General features: G+C 36.1%; 2 protein-coding genes across 6 annotated transcripts; both read right to left on the bottom strand.

The window, feature by feature from the left end:
* Positions 1–6: 6 nt before the first annotated feature.
* LOC105833281 (heparan sulfate glucosamine 3-O-sulfotransferase 3A1) lies at positions 7–7,435 on the bottom strand. Of its 2 annotated transcripts, XM_028195053.2 has the most exons (4): positions 6,318–7,435; positions 5,262–5,752; positions 4,826–4,927; positions 7–262 (listed from the first exon to the last, which is right to left on the bottom strand). In XM_028195053.2, the coding sequence occupies exons 1-4, from the start codon at positions 6,758–6,760 to the stop codon at positions 246–248; spliced, it is 1,053 nt and encodes a 350-aa protein (XP_028050854.2). In that variant the 5' UTR covers positions 6,761–7,435; the 3' UTR covers positions 7–245. The 2 variants fall into 2 exon arrangements, with proteins under 2 accessions (XP_028050854.2, XP_012530366.2); XM_012674912.3 differs by lacking the exon at positions 7–262 and having other exon boundaries at positions 4,127–4,927.
* Positions 7,436–8,981: 1,546 nt separating this feature from the next.
* Positions 8,982–24,496, bottom strand: LOC105833280 (sodium-independent sulfate anion transporter). 4 transcript variants are annotated; one of them, XM_036290369.1, is made up of 12 exons: positions 16,981–17,111; positions 16,787–16,798; positions 16,690–16,728; positions 14,818–15,071; positions 14,251–14,452; positions 13,653–13,873; positions 13,169–13,340; positions 12,560–12,727; positions 12,218–12,379; positions 11,876–12,016; positions 11,647–11,792; positions 8,982–11,442 (listed from the first exon to the last, which is right to left on the bottom strand). In XM_036290369.1, coding segments are annotated over exons 2-12 (1,863 nt in total). In that variant the 5' UTR covers positions 16,788–16,798; positions 16,981–17,111; the 3' UTR covers positions 8,982–11,085. The 4 variants fall into 4 exon arrangements, with proteins under 4 accessions (XP_036146262.1, XP_012530360.1, XP_012530364.1 ...); XM_012674906.3 differs by lacking the exons at positions 16,690–16,728; positions 16,787–16,798 and adding an exon at positions 24,000–24,495 and having other exon boundaries at positions 16,981–17,147; XM_012674910.2 differs by lacking the exon at positions 16,690–16,728.
* Positions 24,497–24,701: the final 205 nt, after the last annotated feature.

Genomic DNA, 24,701 nt, shown 5'->3' with positions numbered 1-24,701 from the left:
TATTTCACTGGAAAATATCGATACTGTGTTGCATCTGAAATATTTTTCCTAATAATATGTAAATACTTGAAAATAATTGAAAATACTGTGACATTAATGACATTAATGGTAGCAACATTTTGATATTATATTGCCTATAATAGAATCATCAAAGATCTAGAGTACTGATATCACTGTTATAAATAGGATAATGATTTAATATAGTAAACTGTACTTTATGACGATGTATGTTCCTTGTAGCCGATCTAATTCATCATGTGATCTGAAAAAGACAGTGTTCTTTTATTATATATTTATATATATATATATATATATATATATTCATTTAATTTTGAACCTTTCTATTTTATAATGCAAAGGTAGAAATATATTGTATATGAAAATTTGTATGACGAAAATATTAATTCATGTAATCATTGACAATCATGTAGGTTCTCTATCTGTATTATACTTTGTATTGTATACACATATATTTTTTCTCTATAAAAAATTATATTCTATTAATAAATTCTTTTAAAAAGAAAAATAAAATTTGTATCTATGATTTCTAAAACCAGAGAGGAACCTGAGAGTGGTCATCGCGTCGTTTTAGGTGTTTTCATCCATCAGTGCCTTTATGGCCCGTTTCTACCAACGTAGATTAACTTTAATCTCGGTTTAATTTACTTGTTATCTCATTCTAGTTCCAAAAATTAGAAAGAGGTAAAGAGTAAGTTAATCTGAGATTAAAGTTAATCTACGTTGGTAGAAATGGGCTTATGTGCACAAAATGTGCACATTGACCTATGTAGTCAAATGTTTATGAATCCCGTAGGTAATGTGCATGATTTTTTAAGTCTTCTATGCTATGTCCACGTTTATTTGGTTCTGTTTCATGCTATACCCATAAATTTTACAATTATATATGCATTCATATTTTAAATCTGTTTTATGCAAATGTGCATAATCGTGTTCTATAAATGTGCAATACCACGTATACATGATATAAATTCAATTAATTGATTTGATAAAAATTCACTCACCGATTGCTGTCACTGCTCCTGCTGTTGATGCTGCTGCTGCTACTGCTACATTCCTTTTCCGGAATATCGAGTCGCTTCATGGATGCCACTTTCTGCTGACATCATCCTGCTATTCTCGAACCGCACATTAATAACAATTGCCCGATACCTTATTCGGCACTCCCGATATTACGGAAAATATATCACACGCGAGTAAAACGTAAACTACGCGCGAGAATTTCACTTGGCGCGACCGCTACATTTGAAAAAGTGAAAAGGACGGCTCGTCTGATTGGCGGCCATGGTTAAAGGCCCATCTACAATGGAGTGTTTTAGCCGTAACAGCACTAAAACTACGGCAATGCTGTCTAGAATAAAAACGACGTAGCAATAACATGCAAGCCGGCCATCAAAGAAAGGCGACCAAAAACTAATCTCGAATGCCCCAACGCTCATCGTAAACACGCAATGAATTGGCTCAATGTCTGCTGTAGGCTGTAAACAGTAAAGCAATACGAAGTGGAGACATTTTCTACGACTACTGCTACGGCCTACGACTCTCCATTGTAGATGGCCCTTAACGCGCCATCGCGCCAGTCTGCCGACGCCATTTTGGATTCTGCTCCCCACTGGACAAACGCTTCTCGTCCGTGTCGTGTGTCGCGGGTTCGAATTGTGCGCGAACACGATATCGAGGATTCCGAATACAATGACGGACGATCGTCCTGGACACGCAGTGGTCGAGTCGCAAAGAGATATATACGAAATACAACTCTTGCTTGCGAAACGGGACGTTGCCTGCCTCGTCGCGGCACATCGATACGGGTACTCGCGCGAGATTTTTCCCGCGGATTTTATTTGCGCAATAAAACATCGAGTGTCGAGTGAAACACAACTAGTAATATCGGGAGTGCTGAATAAGGTATCGGGCGATCGTTATTAATGTGCGGTTCGAGAAAAGCAGGATAATTCAGCAGAAAACGGCATCCATGAATCAAGCGACTCGGTATTAAATATACTATTTTTTCAAGTGATACATTTCTTTATCTGCTTTTGTGTTTGAGTTTAGGAATAATATTTATCACAATTTCAGAATCAAAACCGGAAAAGGAAGCAGTAGCAGCAGCAGCATCAACAGCAGGAGCAACGATAGCAATCGGTGAGTGAATTTTTATCAAATCAATTAATTAAATTTATATCATGTATACGTGGTATTGCACATTTATAGAACACGATTATGCACATTTGCATAAAACAGATTTAAAATATGAATGCATATAATTGTAAAATTTACGGGTATAGCATGAAACAGAACCAAATAAACGTGGACATAGTATAGAAGAGACCCAAAAAGTCATGCACATTACCTACGGGATTCATAGATATTTGACTACATAGTTCAATGTGCACATTTTGTGTACATAGAGGCGCTGATGGATGAAAACATCTAAAACGACGCGATTGCGTTGACCGCGTTCTCGAGTTCCTCTCTGCTAAAACAAATAAATATCAAATATTAGTCTAAAAATGAAATCACACCAAAGAAAAAAAGGGATTGAGAACTTCACTTAGAAATCAAACAATCTACGTACGTAGCATTTGCGTGCTATTTGTAATCAATAACTACAAAAAACTCCGAATCTATTTAATAACATCTATCATTAGGTGCATAATGGTTATTTTTTTGGACATCTTGTATAACATTTATGTACATATTTTGTTCTATTTGTCAAACAACCTGTATTCAAATCATATTTAAAACAACGTACGAAATATTTATATATTATAGAATATTGACCTGTGGTACAATTTGAGCAAAAGCACTGTGCCTTACTATTACATTTGTTCGCACGGATCGTATCGCTAAACACGTTACCTATTTTCGTTCTTACATACTAGATAAATACAGCCCTCCAATTATCGTTGAATTAAATACATTAATTATTACTCTTTCTTTCATACAAAACGCATTAACATACATTGCACTCTAATTGCCTGAACTTACGAAACATTTTGCTAAATTCTTCTCCAAATTAATTTCTTTATAATCAGATTTGCTTTATAATTCATTGATTTCTCATAGATTTATCTTATAAATGCTGACTTGTACAGAATATGTTGTGAAACGCAAGAATTGGCGATAAGCTTATTTCTTACAGAGTTAATAAATTCATGTCTTGTTGAGAAAACTGTCGATTCTAATATGTAAAATTTCAATTTTATTAATGAAATTTTTTTATCACTTGTCTCCGTACTTTACTTTATTATATCCTACATAATTAAATTTCTGATTCGTGATTTAATTATGTCTGCAGTCTCTTATTCAACTACTCCATTAATGCGCATATCTTTGCTAATTGTATTGACTAGATTTTAATACTTAGGAACTAGCGATTTTTAGTATTATTTTCATACTTATTTGCTATTATCATATTATACAATATGTTAAAGATAAATGCACAATTGGATTGTTAATAAGGGCAAAAAATATGAAATTATTAAGCATAATATTTAATATAGAAAAAGTAAGAGAATGATATACGTGAATTAAATATAAAATATAAATTGTTGAAAGATAATTTATAGATATAATGAACTTTATAAATCTTTTTTTTATATAAAAATTGCAATCTAATGTGTAAATTGCAATCTAATGATAAAAAATTAAATGTAATTTGTTAAATAAAAGTTTTGATAATAGTAATAAATACGACTAATAAAGTTTTAATTATACAAATTACTTAAAACTCTGTATTTAAAAGTTATTACAAAAATTAAAAGGAAATTTAACAATAAGGCCAGTGATAACAAGGCCAGAAATAAAGTTTTTCTAAATAATAACTTTTAAACATTTTGCCCTTTCGTTGCATTATTGTTACAATAGCCATGCTGCCGCTCTGTTATATCTCATACAATTTTATCAAAATGCAAAGAGATACAACATTGCTCTATTGTTTTAATCTACAGAATTAAAGACAAAAAGCCAAAACAAAGTAACGAAGAAAATCGATAACAGTTCTAACATTGTTCAACTAATTATGTATTTAACTAATTTTATTTTATTCAGCAAAAATAACTAATTGTACGTTAACTTAAAGAAACTATATTCTCTTCTTATTTTCATATTTTTGATGTATATTATAGATTTTATATTCTTTTCATTGCATATATATAGAAGTATCTTCAATGTGATATAATTTTATTATTGTAGCTCTGTTATAATACTTGTAGGATAATTATAGATATGTCGCGGTTTCTTTTCGTAAAGAGTTCCGGACGGCAACTGTACCTTAATCATTTTAAGAGCTATCATTCTTTTCTGTTAGCTTTGCGATGGCAAATCTAATATTTATTAAACTACGAATCTAGATTATCTAGCATTACAAATAACAAATAGAACACAATGACTTACAAGAACTTACAAGAACTTCTATTATATGTGAAGTTCTTGTAAATTATTTGACACTATATTAAATCAATATAAAAAGATATGTTTTGTAATTTATAATTTGATAAGATAACCTGATTAAATAAAAAATAAAAATATGATATGTGTAAAACTGAAGAATACATCATCGGAAGCAAGATTTTGGTAGTTTCGCTCAAATGCTATATGGAATAACGGCGCTCCTTCTGATATGACGATAATGTATATGTTCCTATCGGTTTACAGATATTCAGGTGTATTTAGATATCGTACTCGATAAGGACTAACAAGTACTTGATACACGACGAGAATTGACTCCGTTCCGTTTTCCTGCTTACGATATGTATATATGTATGCGATACGCGGGTGGATTTTTAATTCCAGCCGAAATCCATACCCGCCAATTGATAAAATCGCTGATTAAACGGCCGATAAAAATCTCGAAGACGCTGAATCGCCATGGGATCGATATAGGGATGACTGCGACCCTTGTTTTTTCCTGAAAGGGTAACAAACAATCAATTAATGTTAAATGTTACATAATTCTGTGATATTTTGCGCAAGTAAAACGGACAAAATACATACATTTTACAAAAAGTTGGAAGTAATTTTTAAGATTTTTTAAAATTAATTAGAAGAATTGATAGCTCTCTTTTTGAAAAATATATTAAACTATTAAAAATTGAAGAAAGTCTGAAAACTGTCTGTGAACCATATTTAACTTTTAATTTTTCCAATTTAATAAATTTTAAACGGTATGAATTTTAACGACGAATAGTTACGGCACAATAAATGCGTTCTATTTTTTTCAATAATTAATTCTTCTCTCCTACCGAGGCAGTGCGGCGTCGCGCGGTCCTCTGACTTAAGCAAGCAGGGAAATCCCTTGGTGGCGTTGAAGTAGAAATGCTTCTCGCATATCACCCGCTTCAGACCCAGGAAGTCCTGCACCCGGGTGATCTCCATCACCGGGTCGGCGATCAGACGTTCGCCAGAGACGAATAAGAATTGCGACAGCGGGAAGTACTGCAACCATCGCTCCAGGTGCCGCACGTAGACTCCGATCTTCAACGGCATCCAGGAGGTGTCCACGATCCTCGACCCGTTCAGGAAGGCTAGATCCTCGAAGCGCGGCATCTTACGACGCTTGCTCTTCACCTGCGTGTAATCGGAGATCGCCCGGGTCACGGGGTCCCGCACCACGACGATCAGCTTCATTCCCGGGTTCATATGCTTCACCCTCTTCGGCACCTCATTCGTTATGAAATACGACGGCGTCTTCTCCATGGTGATCTGACCGACGAGAGTCGGGGGCATCCTACGCCTGATTAATGAGAAAAGATTATTGGACATTTATAATACTGTTCTAAAATGTCTCCATTAAAACAAGGATGATAACGCGGGAAAAAATTTATATTAAGGATTAATTTATAGAACAGATTATATCAGGGCAGACCTAATTTTATTAATTGGTTTGTAAAATTAGATCTGCTCTGATATAATTGGGTCTATTTTGATATAAAGATTTTCTTCTCGGGAGAGGAGAAATTTGTTTGCAAAGAAAAAGAAAAATTAAAATATTCTTTGAAAAACGTATTACGTTTTATATATCAACGTCATTAAGAGAGTTAGTTGTTTAATTATAATTAATTGCTTGAAATGTTAAAGATTTGTAAATCTTTACGTTTATTTTAAAGCCACCTCTGCCTTCGCTCGGAGGAGTTGTTACTTCGTTCAAGTAGGAGTTATATTACTTGTACGAAGAAGATAATGTTATAGCGGGAAACAAGAACTTCTTATATCTTTTAGAACTTTGTAATCCCGCGGCTTTAAATGGATTAGCGCTGTTATATTGTGCTTGAGTCGTTAAAACGGTCTGTCGCGCGCACCTGTACCAGCGAAATCCCTTCATGTAATGATGATCGAAGAAATGAACCTCGGAGCCGGCGGCGCGGATCGCCGGGTGCAACCTCAGGAACTCCAAAAGGGCTCTCGTCCCGCCTTTCTTCACGCCGATTATCAGAGCGGTCGGCAATTGCCGGCTCGGTATCAGTCCCTGTTGCTTAAGCGTCTGATACTCCGACGTGCCGCTTGCGTTTGGGGACGCGGAGAGAGATTGCGGTTTCCTCGGATCGTTAGCGATTTCGATCCTCGATCGATCGCCACCTCCTTGGTACAAGTCGGTTCTCGCGGAGATCCGCGTCCTCTGTAGCGTGATCTTCTGCGATATGTCGGCCAGCATGTGCGAGTGATCGACGAAGAGCATCCACAGGTAGATGATCAGCGCGCACACGAGGATCGCGATCTTCCAGGAGCCTTTGCGCAATTCCATCTTCGTGGAGTTTACGAGTCGTCGTATTTCGTCGGCTTCCTGGGTGCCATTATATCGCCGCGGTGTCCGCCGGTGTCTTCTTCATCGACACCGACACGCCGCTCGCACTGATATCTCTCGCGATGTCTGAAAGATATTCCGACGATGTGTATCTTGTACGCGCTACGTGTTGCGATCAGACGGGAATGATCTTCGCTCGTGAATTATGCGCGGAAATGCAACTGGTGCATCCGACGGCGGATGAAAAATCGAGCGCGATAGTATCTACGTCGTCTGAAGGATCGGGAAATGTCAGTCTTCCTGCATCTTTAAACTTGGATACGAACAAGAACTCAGTATGATACCACATACTGCAAAGAGAAAAGGAATACGTAAAATATAAACGAAATATTTCGTGTGATTGTTTTCCAACTATACGTAACTGGAAATTAAAAATTATAAATTGAAAATTGGACAGCCGGAAAAAGTAATTTCTCACGTGAACATTTAAATAAATCACTTTATTTCAAATTTGAAATAAAAGCTAAGTATAATTTCGCGTGATAATTGTAACAAAAACATACACCGAATAAAGCTCAGCATATTTTTATATTTCTCAAATTTCCGAAATGCATATCAGGATATCCGAAAGCAGGCGTTCTCGACAATTCAGACAAAAATGCATTTTTCTTACATAATCTCAGCGTGCATGTAAAAGGCTCGGTGAGGTGAATACATAATGGATTCGCTTCATTTCTTGTGGTTGAAATACACTCCTCTTATTTCCATAAAACGCAAAGTGGCTTCGCCACAGAGTTCAGCCTCGTTCTCATATTTCTTTGTTCGAAAGTGCGAAGTAAGATACAAAACGAATACGTCGAATTCGCTCGCTTTTCAAAACAAAAAAATTATAGAGAATTATAGCCAGATAGTTTTCCGTTCAGGTTTAATAAAAAAAAAATAATGTCGGTCATCCCCAAAATTACGGAAACGTTCCCGGGAATACGGTCCGGGAGGTCCGATCACCCTGATCGAACAACGAGCGAATGCCGACCGAATGCGAAAGTACGGGGGTTATCACACTTACCCCGTAGTAGTAGCGTGCCGCCGGTCGGAGACACACGTTTACCTTCACCCCGTGCGCGTCCGTCATCGGCCAACGTGCGACTGGCGCAGCCGGTGGAGGGTTGCGGATGCGGACGCACGGTCTCGCGCGCGGAAAGTGCACATTTAGCGCGTTATCAAACGGCACCGGGCAGACCCGTAACTAATCCCGCGGTTTCCGCAGGCGCCACGTTTTTCTGTTCGTCATGCGTGTTGCAATCGACGGGGACGTCGTATACGCGCGGCGTCGTGTCGCCCGCACGGGACGTCATCCCTTATCCCGCGAGATGAGGGGAGGCTGCGAAACGCGCGTTGCATCTATTAAAAATCGCAAATTGAATCCAGCCCGATTATGATTTTTCATCTCCACGTTGTTTCTCCTCTGGGACTGAGAGATTTTTGGTTTATTTTTTTTTTTCATTTTCGAAATCATGACGATTCGAGAATTTTTTTTCGGTCATCTACGCCGAAAGGTGTGTTGAAAATAGTTCGCTGTAGGCGCCGCGATCCTCGGCTACGGTTCTGGCGACGGTGTTCGTAACAATCGATAACGCCCGGCCGACTAGGAGAAGGGAGACCATCGCCCTATATAATGCGGCGTGTAGGGATAAGATGTATCTGCCGATGGATCAGGCTAATGAGAGCGACCTTCGATGGACCGTATTCGCCCTGTCATCGCGTATATACGTCATTATCTGTTGTCTCGCGAGACACAAGGCGCATGTGTTAGGGGTGCCGATCACGTATAGGAGAATAAGGGGTGATATCGGATATCAATATTTTTCAAATCACTTTCGAATAATAAAGCCATCGTTCGATAGCACGATTTTTACTGCAACATGAAAAACAGTAGTTTGCGACGATCTAAAGCAGATAACGATGCGATGGTGGTTTTTAAAATTAAGCTGATTAAATTTATTAGATTTTTCGTCGCGTGAGAAAATCGCGAAGAGTATAATATTATTCCTTTTGGCACGACTTTCATTTAGAAGCGTTTTCTTTGTTTTTTTTTTCCTTTCCAAAACTTTGCTTGATTGTTATTTTCTTGTAATATAAATATGCAGCGCATTATCGATCTTAAAGATTGCCTTGCTAATTGCATTTCTTTGCGTGGAAGGCTGAAAAATGAGGAAGAAAATTAATATCTAATTAATATATTAATTGACATAAATATAATATTTACATGTAGATATAAAACTAACTATTTGCAGTTTATACATTGTTCAATCACTTAGAAATCTATCGAGTGGACGAAGCTCGTCTTCGACAGATTGCAGCGCTATTAAGTAATTTACCACAGGATTCTATGATTTTCTTTTGTATAACATCTAATTGTGCATAGTTGCAGCATAATACTTTTCTACAGATTAATATCGGGATTATTTCGCTGAAATAACAAGCCGCATTTTTAAATCTATCTTTCAGCAACGAGAGCCCGTCTCGTGCCGAAAGAATGCAACAACTTCTGCTCTTGCTATTATATTACTGCATCGCTTAAAAAGCTCTGCTTGTTCAACTTACTTACAATTAAATTGTAAACCTTCATATCATTATTATAGTTTGTTACAATTATAACGGTAATATAAAATTACTTTACAATTGTTATTATAAAGTCGAGGAAAATTGCCATGAGTGGGTTACCACTTTGTTATTGAACAGTAATTCTTAAACAAAAGCTAAAAATAAATGTTTAGAAACATAAATACAATAGAAACACAAATAAAAATGAGAGTGTTTTCTGTCAAATGAAATATAGTAGTTTTTGTGATAATGTTGCGTATTTTGTCGTTACTAATATTTTTGCAACATAAAAAAAAGATTTACAATCACAAAATTTCCTGTAACAAAAAATATGCTACTGCACATGCAACAATTATTACGAAAGTTTCCTATCTGGATATATAATTATAACAGTAATGGCAAAATTAATGTCAATTCGGACACTACCCTCCACGTACAGTCGAAGGGTCAGTATTATTTTTTGTCGATTTATATGCCTCACTTTGATTATGGTATTAGCGATAAATAGAGATTTTCTTCTATATACAGTTAATACTGTACTTTTTCAACATCATACAATATTTTTTTTTTTTAACAAAGAGATCTTTTTAAACCATGCGGAGATATAATGGAAAAAACGGTTTCTCTTTTGTACATTCGATTGAGAATATCGGTATATTGATTGCGTTTTGCAAACTTTTTTTTGTCAACGCGTGCAGAAACTACGAATCACGCGTCGCCGATGCGACGAACATTTTTAAAAATTGACGAGAGATTTACAATATTTACAGGACACACATACACACGAGCGCACGACGACGGAAGCAATTGCCGCTTCCTGTACGAAATATCCCTCCGCCGAGTTTTCCACCAGATATTGTTTATAAAATTATCACAGTATTGTTCAAACTTATACTTATGCACACGCGTTCCTAGAATACAGGAGAGGCGCTACTTTGGGTGAGACACAGGCATATAAAAAATATCTATATATAATGAAACTCTTTCATGCGCTGCAAATCTCAAGCACAAAAGTTTAAATAAGAAAAAACTGCACGCAGCGCGTGATATCAAATTGATAACGTTGCGCAGACGATAAATCAAATAAATAAATTAGACAAGACGAGAATTCTCGAACGCGAACCTATGAGATATTTAAGATGTGTAAAAAACGCCTAAGTTTTATTTTAACATTTCAGAAGTTTTCTAGTTGCACTCCTGGAATTTTTTTGCAATATCTTATTGCATAGGATATTTTTCCAAGAGTAATCTCTCTTATATACATATATACTTTCAATATATATTCGAGATACATGCACAAACATACTTCAACATTCTCCCCTGCCATTCTCCGATTGATCCACTGCACGCGCGAAACCAAAATTACCTCTCATTCCTCTTCGCCTAGATCCTAAATGAGCTATATTTAAAGTTGCACTTTTGAACTCTTCGGCATTTTCGTTAAATTCGTCAACGATATTTTCTACATCGTTTTCAGTTTTAAGCGAGATTCCGTTGAATTAACGACGATGTACAAATTACAGGATTTGTAAAAATGTCGCTTTCATGGCGATTTGATTTGAAAAGGTCCACAGGCTGTCTCGCAATCGAGTCGACTGCGTCAAAGAACGAGGAATCCTTCGAAAGGGTAGCAGCCTCGCGGAATTACGCTACGAAAGTACGAAAGCATCTTTCACGATATCGAAAACGGATATATTGTCTGTCCGCGGGAGAAAGGGTTATTACGTGGTCTGCTTCATGTAGCCCTTCGCCTTCAGCAGGTCGTCCAAGGTCTCCTGATTATAATAGACGACGAAGTCCGTGGGCTCGACGCCCTCGAAGACGGCGTACACCGAGGGCTTCAGATTGTAAAAGAAAAGTGGTTGGCCCCGCTTGGCGAAGTCCTTCGTCAGGATCTCGATCACCGTCGCGGCCGTGTAGTCCGCGCCGTAGATGTGCGAACAGTCGATCACCACGGGCGTCGCGACGCTCTCGGCGCGTCGGCTGTACTTGGTCACCAAATTGCGAACGTAGTCCACGGACGGGAAGATCAGGCAACGATCTGGCGTCAGCATTAGATACTCGATACCGTGATGAGTCTGTTCGACGAGAAAAGAATTATTTTTACATCGTAAAAGAATATTTTATCGATATTATCAAAGGGCAATTTTCTTATCGGAGTCGACGAGGAGTACACGCGAGAATCTTGAATCAAGAACGGAATTACAAATTAAAGAGTAAAAGCGGATGCGCTCGCGAATAAAGAATCGATTTTGTATTTTAAGCGAATCAATAATTATTACCTTGAGCTTCTCCACGGATATTTTCGGTCTCGCGGCGTGGTACAAAATGAAGAGAATATTTATCCCGACCCCGCAGAGGATGCCGATCTCCAGTGGCAGCACTAGACACGCGACGAACGTGCCCAGTCCTGGGATGAGATCTGATTCTGCAACACGAGGGGAGACACAGTTGATTTTCGTTGGAGCATTGTAAATTTATCTGTTAATTATGGGAAACACGCGCTCTTACTTTTCGTCCTCCACATCGGCCTCACCACTTTGACTTCGACCATGAAGATGACCGCGGCGATAATGATCGCCGCCAGAGTGGCGCGTGGAATGAAACTGAAGTACGGGGTGAGGAACAACAGAGCCAGAATCACCAACAAACCTGAAACACATAAAGACTTTGTCAAATAAAACAAGATTTATCTTATTAAGAACGAGCAATTGTGCGATTCTGTGTTGAAGAAATTCAGCGACAGCGCAGGGAATCTTTGAGAAAAATGTTACTCTGTTTTTCTTTCTATTTCTTACCCCTCCAGCTCCGGCGAGGGATAAATAGACGCAATAATTTGCGAGCGGAACTCACCGGTGTAAACGCCACCCAGCGGCGTCCTGACGCCGGAAGCGTTGTTCACCGCGCTCCTGCTGAGGGATCCTGTGCCCGGAAAAGCTTGCACGAAGGAATTTCCAATGTTCGACATACCAATCGCTATCAGCTCTTGCGTGGCGTCGACCGATTTTCCACTGGCTACAAAAAAAGACATGAAAATTCCGTAAATATACGATCCAAATATACGACCGATTCCAAGGAATTCGGGGGAATCACATGGAGAGATAAAAGTTAGTTCTTCGAAACAGAGACTGATTAATTTTTAACGTGGAAACACGGAGAATGACGTGTGACTCCACGACTTTCTGAAGTACTTACCGAAGGCCTTGCAGATAGCGATGTCTTCCATTAGAGAGATGAGTGGTACAACGACGATGCCACTACCCAGATTACCGAGCATCTCGATAAACGTGACCGTCGTGTTGTCATCCTTGGTGAACCCGAACGGTGGGGCTTGTACAGTAGGCATACCTCCTGGTATGTAGCCTAGAATAAAAAAGTTTTAGAGTTCTTTATTTTTAAAACCTTCTAACAGATTTTTAAAAAAGAAAAAGCATCTCATATCATGATATATTGAAATCTAATAATATAATTTCTCTTCCAATATATATATAAACTTTACATATATGTAATTAAAGTAAATAAATACAATTTACTTATTAACACTATTTAATTATGTTGTTCACATAATAGTCTAGTAGCATTTATTATTGTTTAAAATAAATTATATATGTATAATATTTTATCCCATATTATATAATTAATAATTAAAATTTTTTACGGATTATTGATACAGTTTTGAACGAAATTTGATGTATATAATTCAAAAGCGCGATGCGCTGTTTCTTTTTTTAAGAAAAACTTCGCTTTGCTACCGCGCAAAATCTACCTGCTTTTGGTATAAGAGGATTTATTCGCACAGCATACCAATTAGTCTGACAGGCGAGTTGTCTTGAAAGCTCCAGCCCACTAAACCGCAAATTACTACTAGAAGTGCATTTCGCGAGGTGCCGATCAGCCAGATGATTTTATTCACAACGCGATGTTTCGTAGTATGGAACTCCTCCTTTTTCGGGCCGATTTTACACGACGCTAGTAACTGTAATTAAAATGACATATATAAAATTGCAATATAAATATTCATATTAAATTGAACAGCTGAAAATTTCTCATCAACAATTTTGATCGCTTTTTCTCTCAGAATTATTACAAATATTTATTTAGGATTACGTAAAGCTGTAATTTATATTCGTTCACGTTTTAAACATACGAAACTTTCTATATTAAATTTATATTTTACATGAACGACGATATTTAAATCGCTCGTGATTAAATTAAAATATTAATATTGCGTTGGAAAAGGGTTTTAATAATTTCTCACAAAATATTTCTTGTAATGTTGAATAATTACTCTCAGAATTAATAATAAGGCTATGCAGGTTGCTCCAAGAGTAGCGTCCCAGGCAGATGTCTGGTGTATCAGTCCACCGATATTCTGCCACATCTCAATAAACTGAGAACCCTTGGCAGGAATACCGAGGATGTCTTTGACTTGCGACGTCACGATTATCAAAGCCACCGCAGATGTGAAACCGGAGCTTACAGGCCCGGACACGAAATCTATTAGAAAACCTAAAACATAAATAAAATTCTCGATTTTTCCATTCATTTTACATTCATCTTGTAATACAGACAAAAAAATTTGAAAAATAAAGATTGAAAGAAAAAGTAACACATTTCAATATTAAATAGAACGACATGGCTTATTTCACTTTAAAAATATTAATATAAAAAGTTTAACCAAAGCCTCTCTTCGTATTGTTATTATTAAATTTATTTTTTAAAGGTATTAATTACAAAGTAATGTGAAGTTGTAAAGGTTTACTAAAACCTTTTAACGTTTAACTTATTATGTCAAATAATTAATTCATGCTGCACACTTTGTACATTCACCAAATAATTTCAAATTTTATTTAATTAAACTTGATAAGCTATTGAAGATGACTTACCGAGACCGAATATACCCATTATTAACTCCACGATTCCGGCTATAAAACACAATAGAATCGCATGCTGCACCGGAGCGTCTAAGTGGGACACTGTTTGATAAGTTAACAAAGATATTATGGCAGTGGGTCCCATGGGTATGTCTTTGCAAGATCCAAAAATTATGTAGATGAAACAACCCAGAAAACTGCCATATAAACCGTACTAAAACAAAAAAATGACATACGTATGTAAAACATATAAAATAAAATCAAAGGAAATATATCATCATCTGTCACTTTTCAATAACTGACATTTGATCAAAAGTAAATCTGTCGATTAGTTAACTAAAAAGCGTAATTATTATTTATTTCTTTATGCCTTGCCAATTAATTTACAAAAGTGTTTAGATCCTCTGGAAATATATTAGTATCTTGATTTGGTTCCTTTTAAAATTAATTTTAATTAAGTAAAAAAAAAAGAACACATTTGTTCAAACGTGCACTGTATTCACGTAATCTCGGTGCGATTCTTACGTAACATCTCGTAAGTCATTATGCGAGCGATAAACGTCCAGTTCGTTTATGTACCTGCGGCGGTAAACCGGCGACGTTCGAGTACGCCAGTGACTGAGGAATGACGGTAAGACCCACGGTGATTCCGGCCACCAAATCTCCGAGTGCATCTTGACCGTTGTACCTTGGCAGCCAGTTCAAGACCGGCAGCCTCTTGTAAAGGGTCTTCTTCGTGCATATGGCCTTAGCACGCCGCCTCGCGTGCTGCAACATTGATGTCAGGAGGCCTTCCTTCTGCTTGGCCTCGTCATCCCCCGGCTCTTCTATCACTGCTCGCACACAGCAAATAATTTCACGATGAAAATATAATAAGAATATTTATATGTTGTTCTTAATTTTCTTTGATATTAAATTTTATTCTTTACATGTGCGCAACGCTATAAAAAATATAGAGAATATCAATTTCTTTATACTTTACGAATATGATAATTTATAATAGCTCCTTGTTTTTATTTTCTCAAATATATCATATAAAAATTAATGCTATGTTCTATTACCAAAGAATTCTATTACTAACTGTAATCGTAATTTTTTATTTGTTATTTTATATAATTTAATGATTTAAACATGTTTCCACATCACATTTTAAGTTTTATGAAGTCTTGGTGTGTTAATTTTTCGGTCCACTTCTAAAGCAAATAAGAACAATCTAAAAAGATCAGCTGGTCAAACTTCACTCGTGACCATGTATGTACATACATACTTTCAACATTCGGGGATTCGCGTCTGTCATCATTCGCGGCCCGCCACGTTGGCCCATAAATAATTTTCTGTACGCGAAAAAGCAACGTGACAAGCACGGTAACAAGGACAGAGTACTCTCGTACAGACAGCGCGACACTTGAATTTATTATCTCACAGCGAATGAAGGCACAAAATGAAAAAGGGAAAAATATACCATATACGTACAGCGAAATGCATTTTTAAAAGCATATATCGCGTGCTCCTCTAAGAGATTGATTTTCGTTCGCCCGCATCAAGGAAGGCGAACCAGTTCCGCAAAATGAAATCATTGACGATGTGCCTGGAGGCACGTTGCCATAATTTTGTATTCGTTAAAATGATTTACACGGTCTATTGCAAATGGTTTCCCGGAACATTTTCCTTTTGTAGCATAGTTGGTTTATCACAATTAGTCACACAGATTTCGTAATGTTCTGATATAACGAGCTCAAAGAGAGTTGGATATGAGAGAATTTTAGTAAAATAGACGATTCCCATGTAATGTATAATGAATATGATGTACTTTATAAATATAAAAATGATATGATACTCATAAAACTCCATTTAAAATTTTTATTCGTAACATTTTCAAGATTTGAAAACTTTAAAAGTGAATATTTTAAGTATTTTTATAATAACGATCTATAAAAATGTTTTATATTTATTTATATTGAATACTTTATTATTAAATTTATATTAAACATTTTTATAAGAAAATTTATCTTTACTTTTCCATTTCTAAATCTTTACGTTTATTTGTAATATTTTTTAACTGTTAACTTCAAAACTCATTTTCTTTTTCATCAACAATTATTAAATATGATGTAAGGCAAGAGTTCACTGTAGTGTTGAATAAATTGCAGCTGTAAAATTCCATGTTTTGTGAACAATGATATAAATAAATTTATATAAAAATGATAATCAAATAAAAAGGTATTTATTGTGTCGTCTCTATTATATATTGTTACGTAAAACTAAATTAAAAATTTCCGAAACATTGTGATATTTCAGAGCGTATTTATCACTGCTACCGCATCTTATTACTTTGCGTTTTAAGATGATATAACACGACGGATAATTTAAATTATGTAGGTGTATGTGGAATTAAATTTAGATGAGTTTTCGTGACATACTTACAATTAGATGTATAAATAAAGTACGAACCTACACGCGAGATCTCGGCCAATTTCGTAGGATGAATCACTATAATATTAGATGCTTTTGTCTAAACAATTTATGGAATTTTACGATGAGTACTCACTTTTGTGGTATCCTCGCCGCGTGCGAGAAGTAAATTATTTTTTTAAATATGACGATAAATAGAAATATATGTTTATGAAAAATGTATGTTGCACTAGCATTTCCTTCTTGTGTATCCACTCTGTGTATAGCTCAGCGAAAAATATGATTTTGTTTTCAAACGTATTCGCTTTTGTATTATCGTTCAGAACTTACAGATAAAATCTGAGGAACCCTGTATGTCGCGATGATTCCCGTGTGAATTGTGAAGAGATTGAAACGAATGAATGAGATCCACGTTGTTGGTGGATCCGGTTAAGCCGTGATTTACGTAGCCCTCCAAACCCTGCCTGCTGTCCCCTGAGCTAGTAATGTCCTTCATTCTGCAAGCATGCAAATATTAATTAATGTAAAGCTTAATCAATAGATTATCAAAATTTTCTATTTGTAAGTACTATCCGGTAAAAAAGGATGTAGAAAAAAATAATAGAAGAATAATTAAAAATTAATTTAAAAAATAACTTTGCATTATTTTTCTATAAAAAATAAAATTGAGATTATATTATATTATATAATAATGCACAATATATTCTATTATTATATATACACACAATTTTGTACAGAGTGAGTCATTTAAAGCGTTACAGACTTATATCTCGGAAACGAAGCATTTTAGGGGATAATGTTTTAGACAAAAGTTGTCGTGTTCAAAGGGGAACATAAGATGGTACCATCGAACCTTGAATAATCGCTTGAAAGTCTCGTTAAGATCACCTTTAATTTTTTAAATGGAACACCGTACTTTTTATTACATATTCTTGTAGCTTACCTTGAGAGCTTTCCAAAATACTGTAATGAAATGTTTTTTCGTTTAGGTACTTTTCAAGTTACAAGGCCTAAATGTTATAATACATTTACCTAAAAACGACTGTAAGCGCGCTGCGTCACAAAAACATTAATGCAGTTTGAACGTTGTTGTAAAGTCCATAGTCATCGCGTTATTATTCACGTGTTGACTTTCGAGTGGCCGGCAACGACGCACGTTATCACTCTGTACGTTATCGTTATCGCTAAATTTCATTAATTTTGTTAATATTTTTTAATGTTATCAAAATGAATGCTTTCAAAGAGTTCAACATGTTAATGATTTAAGGTGAATGGTAGGGGTAACTATAGAGCGGCTGAAATTATATTTAATGAACGCTTTCCAAATCACCCACGAAAGTCTCATATGGCATTTTGTCGTTAAAAAAAAAGATTTCTTCAAAATGGTTGTGTTCAACCTAAAAAAAAGACAGTCCACAGTTGTTACTGAAGAAAAATCAACAAATATCCTTGCTTATGTGCAATTAAATCCGCATGCAAGTTCCAGGCTAATTTCAAAAGAAAGTGGAATGAGTCAAAGAACTATCATAAGAATTTTACATAAGTATAAATTTCATCCTTACCACATGTATTTGCATCAAAACTTATACGACTTTGCAAATCGCATTAACTTTTGCTTTATAACTCGAAAAATATCTAACGAAAAAACACTTCATTATAGTGTTTTGGAAAACTCTCGAGGTAAGCTACAAGAATATGTAATAAAAAGTAGTATGTTCCATTAGATCCATCAAGAAATTCCATCAAGAAATTAAAAGTGACCCTCGAACGATTATTCAAGATTAAACCGATGGTACCACCTTATATTTCCCTTTAAACACAACAATTTTTGTCTGAAACATTTTTTTCTAAAATGTTTCGTTTCCGTGATATAAATCTGTAACACTTTAAATGACTTACCCTACATATAATAATATGAACAAATTATTCTTATTTTCATAAATTTTATTCTTTTATAAAAGAAAACAATGCAAAAACCTTTAAATTATTTTTCAATTATTATTATTGTTTTTTTCTGTATCTGAACAGAAATTAATAAAAAATTATATAACGTATTTTAAATATAATATTTATTATATGTAGATTTTTTATTAAAAAAAAAATTTACACAACAAAATTTTATTCTCCTTATAAAAAAGAAAAAAATAAGATGCAAAAGAAGAGAAGGAACAATGATCTATATACTCATAAGAGGAAAAAACATTCGAGGAATTAAAAATATCCCGTGCTTTCCATAGCGATTAGATTAATCGTAACATGTGAATCATGACATTTTGATCGTTAGTTAAAACGATTGAAGAGGCGATATTTATGAGTGGTAGTCACAAGTCTGTTAAACTTGGCCGTGAACCAAGTACTAATTGCAGTCAAGGCGATATTGTCACGAGGATGTCTTTAACTTACCCTACCTCTCGTCTATTACAGGAAAAATACATTATGAAAATATTACTATATCATAAATAAGATGATTAGATTCGCCGCGTGATCCGTGACACTCCATTGCCCTGAACATTCGCAAAACAAATTCTGTCACGACAGAACCGCAATGAAAGAGAACTCTCTGCCGCAAATAGAAGGAAAGGGACAATTTTTCCATCGTTTTTATTTGAACCAAAAAAAAAAAATGCCAAAAGAGAATTAACCGAGAACACAAACTGTACAGTTTATACTTATAATATACACATAGAAACACAATAAATAATTAAAATTAACGCGTATTCGTTCAGTCGGTGTGGTAACATCGATAAAATTTACCGTGTCGCGCGTCTAGCTGTTAAATTAACTCGACATTTGTGTGAGGAGCAGTTTCATCCGACTAAGCGTCTTTATTCGCGTCGCGGGATTGCCGGCGGGCTCCTCCTTCGCCGGGAGCGTCGCTCAAGAGGCGCATCCCGGGCGCAGCAGCCCCCGAATGCAGGCCGGCTGCGTTACGTGAACGGCTATCGCAATAACTAATGTTTCTACTTTATGTAAGACACCCGGTTTCGTAACTTTTAAATCTTGTGGCCCGGAGCGTGTCGCGGATCGATAATATCGCCGCTCGCGGACCACGCGAGCGGTTCACGCGCGCTGCTCCTCCTCGCGCGGAGGGAATATCGCACGCGTCTCCCCTTTATTGAGAATTAAAGCGAAAACTTTCGTCCGCGGGGAGATTGCAATTCCGCGAATTACCGGCGTTTAATTTCGTGAGATACTCGCCGCGCGGAAATCCCTCCCCGCTCGCTCGCCTCTTTTCCGACCTCGCGAGGCGCTCGATTCTGACTTTTACGAGCTTAATTCAGATCCTGTTTAGAGAAGATTTTTTTCCTCCTAACAAAAAGCGCAACGCTCACGACAGCGCGGAAGATAATCCACGTGATAATCCTCACGCTCGAGATGTGCTCCGATATCGAAGTCGTCCGTATTGCGTAAGCGCGCGACACGCGAATACAATTTTGCATTAATCATTGCAATTAGATAAGCAATTGCAATGGGTGTGATCAGGCGACCGATCGATATTGACATATTTTCTCGTTTGGTTTGTCACATTCCGAATCGATGATCCAAGATGAATCAACATTTCCGCGTTTATTTCATCAGCTTGTTGACATTTATGCCCGATCGCGCTAACATTGATCGCGCAAATTTGATTGTAATTAATTTAAGTAATTTTTTTCTACACGCATTTTTATATAATACATATATTACTGTCATTGATGGTAATCGGGCAATAATTATGTTTGGAAATGTCATATACGACAAATGGAAACGTAATATAATATGAGACGTATACGTAACATTTAATTTGAACCAGACGTGACTTTTATAGTGATAATTTCTAATTAATGTCTGCAATTAATCATGAGTTAATTAAACTTCGCGCATACTTTGTTCAAGTTTCGTGCGTATTTAAACTTAGTTCCGAGAGTCATGGCTTATCTCTTTTGTGTCTAGTTGTGCAACGAGAACGACGAGGCTCTTTATAATAAATTTTCCAAATTAGAAAAAAATAAACTTTTTTATTGCACACCTTAAAATTGAGTGCTTCCTTTATTGCTCGCGATTTTACTACAACGAATTAAAGCTTATCGTTTTAAAGCAACGTTCGCTCGCTGGAGGTGGGCGCCTTTCCGAACGACGACGTGACCGAATCTAAACCGAAATAAATACGTGTGTCTTTATGCGTTCGCGAAGTACGACATGCCGACGAACATGTACGCCAGCGTTTGATCTTCGGTAAAGCCGGCGTAATTCACTATTAGAAGTCGCAATTACTACAAGTGGATTCGATTGACTGGCGTCATTTCGTCTGATTGTTTCGCCAATACCGTTAGTGTTTGCTTGCAAATGAAAGCAAAACGAAAGGCGGAAAAAAAATCGCGATTGTACGACGAGACGATGCACGCGTGACGATCGCTCGGCGGTGATAACGTCGAGAAATTCCACGTGTACGTACATACATGGTTTTTTTTTATTGCACGGCAATAAGCGCCGGAGAGAATCGTGAGAAAAGTGACGATCCGTACAAATATCATAAACATTGTGCAATGAACCAGATAATCTTGTAATTCTTTCAAGTGCTGATCGAACGCGTGGCTCGTCCGAGATTTATGAGTCACGTGTATAATACGTTTACATGCTTAATAAACGTCAGCGCAAGTCTTAAGAGGAAACGAATGTAAAGATACCTCCTCGCGTGCTGAATCATTCTAATGAAAACGGAATAACGATAATGACACGTGCATACAGTAATTTCGAGCAGAATATAAAATTGTAATATATATGATATTAATAAAAAAATATTATATTTATTATCACATATATTTATTATTATGAAATATGTTATTAGATGCTTTAATGAGAATTCTCTTTCATTACTTAAAAAATGTTTTACTGACGAATGGAATTAAAAAAACATTTTATTAATTGATATAAATTCTAAATTTTTCATGAAAAATTTATTCCGAGCAATCTTTCTGATGTAAATATTTTAATTTGACCATCAGTCATGCAGTTGAGTAATATCAAAGTTCAAAATTATGATTTTTATAAAAGATATAAACGTTTATATTTTTTTCATAAAACTGCATGATGTTTGCGATTGCGTATTAATTGTTTCACGTATCACGTTCTTACGTATCTGTCACGTGCATCTCATGTGATTCGAAGATGTGATGAATTTCGAGCATTCCTGATCGAAGTAAAAAAAAAAAAAAAAAAAAAAAGACGGAAGAAAAGAGAGAAAGGTCGCATCGAAACTATTTCCTTATCGTATTAATGACTCATTTCGCTTTAAATTGCCACGTGTTAATCATTTAGAACTTAATCACGAAGGACATCCGTACAAAAATATTCTAATACACACCTGTGCAGCTGCGCAAAAGAGCGATAATTGTACAGTGTCGGAAAAAAAGTAATTGAGAACAATTATATCGTTTACAATAGATAAAATTTCCGTTTCGGATTCTACTAGCCTTACTAACTAGTTTTTAGCTACTGACGTTAACAATTAAAAAAAAAATCTTGTGCAAAAATAAATTTTCGTTTAGTTTCTTTGATACTTTGAACGATATTTCATTTTGAAGCGCGTGTATATTATGTATGTTTGTCCGTGTGTTTGTCATATTTTTGATACGCATAATCTCCATGGCTTATGTTATCGCGAATATATCAATAAATATCATAAAATGTATACGTGTTAATGACGACAAACATGATTTCAGCGTACTAACTTCGTATCACGTGTTGCTTGTTTTATAAACGTGCATCTCGCCAAAGCTCGGCGGTTACCCGAATGTGCATATCCGAATGCACACAGCTCTTGTCGCATTAATGAGTATTAGCCATCGCGGTTCGTTTACGAGCTCGATTACAAGTGAAAAGATCATCAATTGATAAACGCCTCATCAATGCAAAACACCCGTTTATCATGTTGACAATGATACTCTCTAGCGTCAAGGTCTATTGTTTTAGCCAGCGCGAACTAGAGTAGATAATTACGCCTAATTATACGCGAGAGACCGAAAGCTGAGATAAACCGCAGGCAAGATGGATTAATTTCAGATTGCGCAAATCGATGGGGAATTGATCACTATCGTGCGCGGAGGCGAAGACACGCGAATTCTCGGTATTCTTCTTTATCTCGGGAACGAAATCACCAGGAACTATCGTCTGAAATACGATCACCGACGAAGATTTTCCGTTACGGGGAAGCACGAGCGAGCCATCACAGCTAGATATAGATAATTGCCGGTGTGGCCGGTTGAAGAAATTTACTACGGTTATCAAATGGGATATAAGAAACGGGGCGCGTTGGCACCGAACTCAGAAGTAGAATTGGTCGGAGATTAGGCGGACGCTCTATCAACGTGTTTAATTTAATAAACGCGTCTTCCTGTCCGCGTAATCTCCACATCAGTTTACTGCCATCTGATGGTTAATCTAATCAAACGCAACGAGATGTTATCGAAAAATGCGAAGTTCTTTTTTTTTTCGTAGATTCCTTTTCGCGAATAAATTTATATTTTACTGATGATTAGATATGTGTACGCAACATTGTTATTTCGCGGAAAACATCGCGTTTGTAATTATGAAGACTACTTTATTATTATTTTTACGTTACGTATAATTGCAAAATTGTATGACAATAATATAATTAGACGTTATTACTCTTGGATAGTATTGATAATCTTTTATTTTATTTCAGTTAAATTTATCACCGTACAAGTCGCATATGAAATTTTATTGTCTATATATATATTTTTTAATAGATTTTACAAATTTATATAATAAAATTAGATATATTTATTATTTATAATTTAACAATAAAAATTATCATTTATGCAACTTTTATAAATCTAATAATCAGTCAATCTAATAATAATAGAACATTAAATATCCATATATATTAAAATTTTTTTTATTTTAATTAAAAATGTAATGTTATGTAATTAATAAAATATTTTGTATTTATATTTATAGATTTTATTTAATTAATTTGATATTACTTTATTAATATTTTGCACAATAAAAAAATAGTTTGATTAAATATAGATTAAAATTTCTTTATATTATAATAGGACTTGTGTTTTTATAACTAGACCGTTTGATTGATTTTAATCCTATAATTTCTACAAGATTTACGATCCGATCGTTTCTGAATAAACATTAAAGATCAAATCTATTAGATTTCCAATTAATGCAACAAGACTTTTTTCCAATGTTAACCTTCAAGATGTAATTTGAAAAGAAAGAACTTGGAATTAATGATTTCTGTTGAAATTTTCTCGTAAGAGATTTTTCTCAATACACCTGATAATCTTTGCAATAAATTAAAGTAAAGAAAAAGATATAATAAAGATTACACTCACTTAGATGTTTACTAAATACTCGGCTTAAAGAAAGATCCGTTCGGTCGGTTCTCAGTGGCTGCTCTTTCAAGCAGAAGAAGAAGAAGAGCACGTTTCCCTGCTCGAGAAATTCGGAAGAAATTTCACGTTTCAATTTCGGAAATTTTCCTCTCTGCTACTTCAAGGTATCACAGCGCGGATCGGGTCCCATCAAAATCTTCGCCGGCATTTGTCGACGGCGGGACAAGCGAACATTCGCCTTGGACTTGCTCTTGCGAGTTTTCCGATCTTCCGTAGATCCGCCGGTTTCCTCCTCGTTCGCAGCTTTTCGTTCTCCAACCGGTCTCCAGCCGCCGATTCGTCGAAGGGGATGTCGGGCCGAAACGCGAAAACGGGAGAACCGCCGTCGAAATGTAATATCTACAGCGAATATATATAAGTGCAGATAGATATTTTTTATGCGTATGTCGCAGATATGTAAGATTTCGGACCGGTTTTCACGGAGCAAAATGGTGAAACTGAGTTCGAGGCGACTCGTGGCCGGCCATTTAAACGCATCGCGCGGGGCGAGCTCCCTCTCTTTCTCCGCGGCGACCTCAGCCTCCCCCGCGACGACGTCGCGGCTAATCGTCACGTGGTGACTCGATCCCGGCTACCGGGAATTCGATTTGATCACGCGCTATCGGTGGTAATGCCCTCCGCCGCGAGAATTTTCTATAGTAG

This window comes from Monomorium pharaonis, chromosome 7, assembly GCF_013373865.1.
Source record: "Monomorium pharaonis isolate MP-MQ-018 chromosome 7, ASM1337386v2, whole genome shotgun sequence".
Lineage (NCBI taxonomy): Eukaryota > Metazoa > Arthropoda > Insecta > Hymenoptera > Formicidae > Monomorium > Monomorium pharaonis.
This window is presented reverse-complemented; position numbering and strand designations above follow the sequence as displayed.

Bases quoted from the DNA above. Each gene is read 5' to 3' on its own strand.
- LOC105833280 (XM_012674906.3), bottom strand. From the start codon at position 17,146: ATGAAGGACATTACTAGCTCAGGGGACAGCAGGCAGGGTTTGGAGGGC. The intron at 14,453-14,817 runs GTACATAAACGA...TTTTTGTTTTAG, and splicing joins TCGCCGGTTTACCGCCGCAG to TACGGTTTATATGGCAGTTT. The intron at 12,728-13,168 runs GTATGCTGTGCG...TTTTTATTCTAG, and splicing joins CTCGCCTGTCAGACTAATTG to GCTACATACCAGGAGGTATG.
- LOC105833281 (XM_012674912.3), bottom strand. From the start codon at position 6,760: ATGGAATTGCGCAAAGGCTCCTGGAAGATCGCGATCCTCGTGTGCGCG. The intron at 5,753-6,317 runs GTGCGCGCGACA...CTCATTAATCAG, and splicing joins AAGGGATTTCGCTGGTACAG to GCGTAGGATGCCCCCGACTC. The intron at 4,928-5,261 runs GTAGGAGAGAAG...TTACCCTTTCAG, and splicing joins CGCGACGCCGCACTGCCTCG to GAAAAAACAAGGGTCGCAGT.